The sequence below is a fragment of the Myotis lucifugus genome, unplaced genomic scaffold, assembly GCF_000147115.1.
Source record: "Myotis lucifugus unplaced genomic scaffold, Myoluc2.0 scaffold_5, whole genome shotgun sequence".
In the NCBI taxonomy this organism is placed as follows: domain Eukaryota; kingdom Metazoa; phylum Chordata; class Mammalia; order Chiroptera; family Vespertilionidae; genus Myotis; species Myotis lucifugus.
The window spans coordinates 15060312-15069809 of NW_005871053.1; the positions used below are offsets into that span (position 1 = coordinate 15060312).

General features: G+C 37.7%; 1 protein-coding gene across 2 annotated transcripts in view; it reads right to left on the reverse strand.

Annotated features, from left to right (window-relative positions):
- The window catches only part of LOC102418508 (sodium channel protein type 2 subunit alpha), a 93285-nt gene that overhangs the window by 80996 nt on the left and 2791 nt on the right, over positions 1-9498 (reverse strand). For both annotated transcript variants that reach the window (XM_006083188.3, XM_006083189.3), the window contains exon 3: positions 8369-8487. In XM_006083188.3, coding sequence (XP_006083250.1) covers positions 8369-8487 — 119 coding nt within the window. The remainder of the gene's footprint in view (positions 1-8368; positions 8488-9498) is intronic.

The following is a 9498-nucleotide window of genomic DNA, read 5'->3' on the forward strand; positions in this document are numbered from 1 at the left end:
CGAGGATTCAGTTGCAATTATGAAAACAACAACCTTTACCAATGTAAACTTAGACACAACTATAAATATGCCAGAGAATACATCGATGCTATTCATAACCCTTCTCACTCTTTATTTTAATTATAAATTTTCACATTATGTACTTGAACAAAATATCAACATGATTTATGTGTGGTAAAATAGAACAGTGAGTAGCCAATGTTTCACTAAACTATAAAGGAAGTTTCTTTGCATCTACAACTGGCTTTAGTCAAAGAAATGATTGATTTCTTATTTTTACTAGTAGCAATATATTATTGCACATGTTTAATTCTCAGCTTGTCCAAAGGCACCCACATGGAAACAACCATAAGTGAATGATGTGGATCCGCCACTTGAGGGCGCTACAAACCAGGGAACACACACAAACACCATTTCAAAGAAGACACATAGTTTTCCTTTATTGCAGAAAACAAACAAAAAATAAGGTAAAATTAAAGATGATTTGCTGTTAGTGTATAAAACTCTCCTTGGCAGATTAGCACCATTCTGAATGCTTGGTTCCCAACCTCAAGGGCCCTCAATATAGTCCTGAATTTCTTCACTTAGCTCCATTTCTTACTCTCTGCAAAGACAATTTCAAATATTCTCTACTCTACTCTGATTTCCAACCTTCTTCTTTTTTCCCTCCCACCTGAAGCTGATAACCTTATTTCCTACTTCACTGAGAGAAGAGATAATATCAGTCTGCCATATCTCTACTCCTCACCCCCAAATGTACAAACCTTCTGTAGTGGGACCTATCATTTCTCCTTCCTGTTTCAATGGGGGAAGTTTTCAATTCCTCCATCCATACTCTGGACACCTTCTACTTTTCCCAGAATACTTCATAATTCTCTTTCTTCTCTTATATTACTATCTTCCACTCTATTGGACTCTTTCTGTCAACATAAACTTGCTTATGACTCTCCTGTCTTGGGGAGAAAGAAGTGAGAATCCTTTTCTATAACCCACAATTCTCTTTAGCCCTAACTCTTTTCTCCATTCATAGCCAAACTCCTCAAAAGAGCTGTTTATCTTTTCCTCAGTCTACTAGCTTTTCTTTCTGAAGACAACACACTCTTCATGTTTTGTCACTAAGAATAAAAGGATAATTTTGAGTTATTTGACTTGTTCACTCAGCAGTATTTGATAAGGATGATTCTTTCCCCTTTCATTATGCTCTTTTCCCTTTGCTTCATGAGGTCCCAATCCCCTGTGCCTCATGAGCAACAATTTCCTTGTATCTTTTTAAATGTTGTAATTCCTTTTTGAAAAGAAGAACGCCTATAAGGCCCAGCATTATGGCTCTGTGGTTGAGCATCAACTTATGAACCAGGGGTCACGATTCAATTCCCGGTCAGGGCACATGCCCAGGTTGCAGGCTCAGTCCTCAGTAGGGGATGTACAGGAGGCAGCCAATCAATGATTCTCACTCATCATTGATGTTTCTCTCTCTCTCTCTCTCTCTCTCTCTCTCTCTCTCTCTCTCTCCCCTTTCCTCTCTGAAATCAATAAAAATAGTTTTAAAAAAGAAAAGAAAGACATAGGATATCTCAGCCATTTCCTCCTCTCCTGCTATATTCATCCTAATAGAGTTCATCAACAAACATAACTTCAAGTACCATTTATGAACCCACTGATCTTAAATATTTCTCTCCAGGTTAGAGCTCTCTTCTGAACTCCACATACCCGATTGTCCATATGGTATATGTACTTATGTATCTCATTGATACTTCAAAAACATTTAAAAGATGGCCAAGAGACATATGAAAAAATGCTCAAAGTTACTAATCATCTGAGAGATGTAAATCAAAACGACAATAAAGTACCATCTCACACCTGTCAGAATGGCTATCATCAACAAATCAACAAACAAGTGCTGGCAAGGACGTGGAGAAAAAGGAACCCTCATGCACTGCTGGTGTGAATGCAGACCGGTACAGCCACTGTGGAAAATAGTATGGAGTTTCCTCAAAAAATTAACCCAGTAATCCCACTTCTAGGAATATATCCCAAGAATTCAGAAACACTAATCAGAAAGAATATATGCACTCCTATGTTCATAGCAGCACAATTTATAATAGCTAAGATTTGGAAACAGCCTAAGTGCCCATCAGCAGATGAGTGCATTAAAAAACTGTGGTACATCTACACAATAGAATACTACACTGCTGTCAAAAAGAAAGAACTCTTACCATTTGCAACAGCATGGATGGACCTGGAGAGCATTATGCCAATAAGCCAAGTGAAATAAGCCAGTCAGAAAAAGATAAGTACCACATGATCTCACTCACTTGTGGAATATAATGAACAACATAAACTGATGAATAAAAATAGATACAGAGACCTAAAGGCATTGCACAGACCATCAAACCTTAGAGGGAAGGCAGGGGAGGGTGGGAGGAAAGGTAAGAGATCAACCAAAAGACTTATATGCATGTATAGAAGCATAATAGATGGACACAGACAATAGGGGGTGAGGGCCAGTGCAGGGAGGTGGGAGCAAGCTGGGAGAGGTCAATGGGGGAAGAAGGAGACATATGCAATACTTTCATATATAAAAGAAATCTATTCTGCATACTGTGCCAAAATGACCTTTGCAAACTTAATTCAATATAATTTCAAGAGCTGTCCACCATTTTTAGGATCATGATCAAATGTCTTAAATCATCTAGATTTTAGAAGGTCTTAACTCCTGCTATTTCTCTAGTTTTGTATTATTTACTCCTCATTGCACTCTCCCTTGTCCCTTTGATTATAATTGTTTCAGATCATCTAATAACATATGCTCTTTCTCAAATAAGTCTTTGCAAATGCCTTCCCTTCCCCCCTTCTTCAGTACTTGCAAACGCTTTCTACTTCACTCTAGCTAACTCATACTTCTTCTTTAGTATTCAGATTAAAAGTTATTTTCAGTAGAAAGTTATTCACAATAGCACCTGACCTTTTATATATACCAGTAATCTATTCCAGTAGCATCTTATAGTATTCCTCCAATGACTAATTTTAAGGTTGATTATTTCTACTAGAATGCATAATTAATGAGGGCAGGGACAAAGTCTGTATGGATCACCATTATATCATTGTCATTTCACACAGTATCAGTTGACTATTAAATAAAATCAATTTTATAACTCATTTATGACTAAATAAATATTTTTCCTTTTTAATGATTTAGTTATTCATATGGGGCAAAAGTACATATGAAATTTGTCTACACACATATTGAGCACACAAGTTTCTATACTTTTTTTGAAAGGGAGGACATAAAAACATAAGGTGGATATTAATAGCCTCATGAAATTTATGTCATAATGGTTATGACCCTTAAAAATATTGACTCTTTATAATGGTAGAATTACCTATATATATAAAAGCCTAAGCGACCATTATGACTAGATGACCAGATGGCTGTCCTGTAGCTATGATGTGCACTGACCACCAGGGGGCAGACACTCAACAAAGAAGCTGCCCCTTGGTGGTCAGTACACTCCCGTGGCCGGCTAACCTCCTGCGGCCGGCCAACCTCCCATGGTCCCTCCCCCTGGCCAGCTGGCCCCAATTGGCTTGATCGCTGGCCAGGCCGAGGGACCCCACCCATGCATGAGTTTGTGCGCCGTACATCTAGTATATAATGAAATAATACATATACTTCACTATTAATAAACAATAGAAAAAATGGTTATTGTCCAGTAAGTCACAATTAATAAAACATTATGCTCAAACATGTTTTTCCACATTGCATGACTATCATTTGAATAATAAAAAAGACACTTAAGTTAAAGATCCTGACATACATTTAACAAGGAAAGCAAATAAAACTAATTTGCTTTTAAAACAAATTAAGCAATAACTAGAGTCAGGTTTTTATGCTTTTGATTTAATACGTATCTCTAAATAGAGAGCTTCAAATTCTGTTATCTTTGTCATGACTTTCAATACCATCCATATACTGATATCTCTCAAAGTTATATCTCCAGCCCAATCCTTTCTGGAACTCTACACTACTCCAATGAACATCTAATAGGCATCTCAAAAAAAAAATAAATAATGTTCAAATCAGAGCTCTGGATTATACTCACCATTATTGATTCACTGGAAGTTATCCCAAGCTCAGTCAACAGGAACTACATTTTTCTTTCTTGACCAGACTAAACACTTGGACTCATCCTTAGCTCTACTCATTTCCTCATATTCTACATCCAATTGCTCAGCAAAACCTGACATCTTTTCTGAAAAATACATCTAAATCTGATAGCATTTTGCCATCCTCATTGTTTCTACCATAGTCCACGCCATGATTGTCCCTTTACTTCATAATGGCAGTAGGCCCCCAATCTATCTTTTTGCTTCTACACTGTCCCCCATGCATCATATACTCCGTGAAGCAGACAGGGCAATCTTTGTAAAATGAGAGTCAGATCATGAGATTCTTCTGTTGAAAACCCTTCAGTCATCTCTTCCCATATCTTATAAGTAAACTGGTGTCCTCACCATGAACTATAGCTTCAGCCCCTGATCTCCACTCTCACTGACCTATCTCCTTCTCCCTGCCTTTCTGACTCTTCTGCAGTCACACTGGGCTCCTTGCTGATTCTTGAACACCCCAGTTTCACCTTCACCTTCATAATTTGTCCTTGTATTTGCTATTCTCCTTACATTCACATTTCTCCTAAATCCCCACATCTCACTTCCTCACTTCCTTTGAATCTTTGTTGAAAAAGATTTGAAATGAGTGCTTCCCTGACCATATCATCTCGCCACTCTTCTTTTTATACTGCTTTATTTTTTAAATAGCACTTATCACTAGATGATACGATTTATTTTTATTATCTTTCTCCTCTCAAATACACACATAAACATCAATGTAACTACATGAGAGCTGGATTTTGTTTTGTTCAATGTTGCATCCCAATGCCTAGAAGAACATCTGTCACCTAGTAGATACTGAATAACTATTGGCAAATCAACATTTAAATGAGTAATGAATATAAAATAAAAAGTGCATATTAAGTTAAAACTGACATGAAACACACTTAAAACTCTGGCAATTTAAGGAATATGGATTATTTTTGTTTACTATCTAAAATAATGTAACCATATTTTATTTAACTACTAAAGCAAGATACCAGGCACATCAAAAGCATTTTCAGTTTTCAAAATATACCCTGCCAAAAATACAGTAAGTATAACTTATTCTGCCAAAATCAAGAAACAGAACCAATTTGATATTCATCAGCTTCTAATGAAAATAACAGTTCTTTATGAAGCAAGCTGGAATTTTTATTGTTAGTAGAAGTATCAGTCTACATTTAAAATACAAATTTCTTTATTTTGAATGGTCATTTTCTGGTTTATAAATTAATGCTAATGAATACACAATAATCTCTGAACCCATTGTGACTATCCTTAAGCATTTTTAACTTACAGCAAAGGGCACTGAGCCTGAAGTCAGAAAACCAAGATTTGAGCCTAGGGTTTGCATTGCGAAACATAAAAGACAAAACTATTAGGAAACACTCTTGGAAACTGTACAGAATCGTATATACTAAAGTGTACCAGGATCTCTTATCAAGTGCACCATTATCACCAAAAGACTAAAGAATTTATCTATCTTAGACTATTATCCAACTGCTTTTTCTTTTATTATATCTCTATTCCAGCATGAGGTAATTTGAAATATAATATTTTAATATAGGCAATTAGAGATTTTTAAAAATCTACATTTTCTATATGGGAAGAAAACTGTGGCTATCAGCCAATTTTTAAGCTTCTAGGAGAGTCAGCCTTTTGGCAAATCTTAATAGATCTACCTGGTTGCTTTCACATTTCAACTTGCATGACTGCAGGCCATCTAACAACTTTGCCCCTTAGGCTTTTTTTTTTTGAAAGCAAGTGCAAACCCTCAAATTCAAGTTATACCTTGATTCCTAGAGAGCAACCACCATAAACTATGTCCTCAATGCCCTGATTCTCTGGTCAGAAGTTCTGAAATGCCCTCGTCCTCTACCACTTGGAATTTCCCTTTCTGGAGGATCAGAAATTAAAATTCATGGGTTCCCTAACCTTCTAGGATTTTTTTGAGTGGAAATTATTGCTTTCCTGACATTCTCATAAATCTCCATGCAAATTTTTAAAAAACAAAAAGCTGCCTTTTTCTTTAATATTGGGCTTTCTTAATTCCATCTCATCATTCAGATTAAGAACAAAATAGATTTTCCTAGCCTATTTAAACCTTCCATTTTGTTACTTGTTTTGCATCTGATTCTCTAACCTGTAATTCATTGGTTACTTATTTATTCAACACATACTCTACAGTTTCTACTCTGAATAAAGCTCTAGCATAAATCTGCATTTTCACATAATTACATGTAGAGATAATGTTGATATCAAGGGTATACAATTATTTGCAAAACTAGAGGCCCGGTGCACAAAATTTGTGCACTCGGGAGTGGGGTATTCCTCAGCCAGCCCTGCGCCTTCTCGCAGTCCAGTAGCCCTTGGGGGATCCTTAGTGCTGCCATGGAGGCTCCTGTCCCTGCCGCTGTGCTCGCCAGCTGTGAGCCCGGCTTCTGGTGCACTGACCACCAGGGGGCAGCTCCTGCATTGAGCGTCTGCCCCTTGGTGGTCAGTGGACGTCAAAGCGACCAGTCATTTTGCCGTTAGGTCAATTTGCATATTAGCCTTTTATTATATAGGATATAATAAATAATTTATAAAAAGTTGTATTCAGTGCACAGATTATAAATACTTGAAACATAATAATAGAGCATCATTTATAATTCAGGAGACCCAAATCTAAATCTAAACTTTATTACTCATTCCTAATGCTAAGTCAAAAACTTTTTTTTGCTTCTTGTACACCTGGGTTATCTTACTTGAAAAACAATAAGGAAACACACTACTTTACATAATTCAGAAGAAATTATTAAATCTTAAAATATAAAAACATCAAATTAAAATATGCTGATGCTTATACAAAACTTTGAGGGAGAGAGAGGGGAATGAACTAGAGACTGAAGGAGACTGACTTCCAAAAGGCCATGCTTCTGAAGAAATCATTTACCCCAATGCTGAGCAAATCTGGGGACATGATTGACAGCCTCTCCACCAAGCACTGAAACAGATTCCCTGGCACTAAGCGTATCCCATCTCCTGACTTCTGCACTTGATTTACTTCAAATATTATCTGGGCCTGCTAGCGGCAGTGAGCTTTTCTACTGCAAGTCTTACAGCCAGGTCCTGGGCTGGCCATGCCATGGAACCCCAGGCAAGGCTCTTCTAAAGAAGATGCAACATGAAACGTTGTCCTGGCTGAGGCTTTGCTTAAATTTCAGTTTCCCCTTCAGGAACCTTACCTCTGGCTCCTGATTCATGTCAGTCCTCATCCCAATGCTCCCATGTTTTTTCTCTAACTGCCCCTGCCTGGCATTGCCCAGTCCTCCAAACCTTTGCTTCCAAGGCTGGCTGTCAGGCAGACCCCTAGCCCCTCCCTGGAATAAAGCCCATCATTCACAACTACTCTATGTGACTTCCAGGAGTAAATCAAATGACCATTTCTCACCAAAATGTCATCATCTCATTTCCAGGAAGTAGTAACTTCAATAAGGAGAGTGAAGAATAAAATGAAATATAAATGGTAGACAGGCATTAATCCTTGGAGAGAGATAGTGTCGCAGGATCTGTGACTTGAATAGAACATAAGAACAAGTGACCAAAGAAAAGAAAGAACAAAGGAAGAAAGGAAAAAAGGAAAGGAAAATAGAAAATCACTGGGAATACTGTTGGGAATTGAATTTGAAGAAATATTTGAAAGGCTAATATGTATACAGTCACAATTTTAAGCACTTACCAACCCAAAGCTTTCAAATGTTAAAATGAAAAACAGAAAATAGTAAAATTTAGACCAAAAATAAATAAATAAATAAAATTGTGTAACTAGGATTAGGTCTATATTTTCCAAAAGTAGAAGCAGTAAACAAAATTAGCTCATGAAGTTGACCCATTACATAACATTGTAAAATTTGAAGAGGAAGACTGTAATAGGAGAACTTGGAAATATGGTCAAAATTCATAAAGAATTGTTTAATGCAGCAAGCAGGTCAGGGGGGAGCAGAGGAGGAAAGAAGGAAGTAGTGAGTCAGGAAGAGGAGAGACACTTAGAAGATAAGAAAAACTGTTTCACTTACCTATGATCCTATTTTGTAATATGCTAACTGTTAAGAGGAAAGAAAACGCATATAACATTGCCAACCAACCACATGTATTTTTAAAAAAATAACAACCCAGCTCAATAATTCGGTCAAAAAGCAAAGTCACATCAAGTGACTATTTGAAAAAAGGATATGAATGTACCAAAATCTTAATAGCTAGTTTTCTAATGGGATTGAAGGGAGTTAAAATGTACAGGGCAGAGGTGGCACTGAACCGAGAGATGGCTTTCCCTTTATTCAATACTATGAACGTCTGAAAAAGAAAAAGCACAACAACACAGAGCAGGATTTAGAATATGCATCCAGGACATTTGAAGAGAAAGGGGAGACCATTCTTTAGAAACATTAGCCTTATAACATAATGTAGCAACATACTAATTACCAACATATGACATCACGATAGATGCTTTTTTCTTTGTGAGTGCTGTAAATCCTCATACATCAGTACGTGACATGAGGATTTAAAGAAAACAAAAAAAATTGTAGTCAATGCCATAGGAAATCTTAGCATCTTTATCAAGTTTTGATACCAGTATTTTTAAACTGTAATTATAATTCAGGAAACACATGAAAGGAAGCTGTGATTACTTCTTCATTTTAAAAAAACAAATTCACAAGAACTTCAGGGTTTCCAAGTGTATTTTTGGATAAAATTCTTTTTGGGGCACTTGGAAAGGGCAAAGTCTATGGCATGAAGGTGTAAACCTGCTGAAAAGCCGAGTACCTTATATAGAGCTTAATATCATAAAGAGGCATTTAGACACTACTCCTGGAAATGCAGGGTGGGGCAAAAGTAGGTTTACAGCTGTGAGTACACCAAACACAAAGTTTATTCTTGTATTGTCGTTTATTAATTACTAGTGGCCCGGTGTACAAAATTTGTGCATGGGGGAGGGGGTGTTCCTCAGCCTGGCTTGCACCCTCTCTAATCTGGGACCCCTCGAAGGATGTCCTACTGCCGGTTTACAGGGATCAGGCTTAAACCGGCAGTCGGACATCCCTCTCGCAATCCGGGACTGCTGGCTCCTAACCGCTCACCTGCCTGCCTGCCTGATTGCCCCTAAGCACTCTGCCTGCTGGCCTGCTCACTCCCAATTTCCCCCCCGCCACTGGCCTGCTTGCCCCCAAATGCCCCCCCTTGCCAGCCTGATCACCCCCAAAGTGCCCCCCCTGCTGGGGAGCATTATGCCAAATTTCCATTCCTCAGTGGGCTGGATCGAAACACGACAGGTCATCTGCTGCACTTGTTGGATCATAGATACCA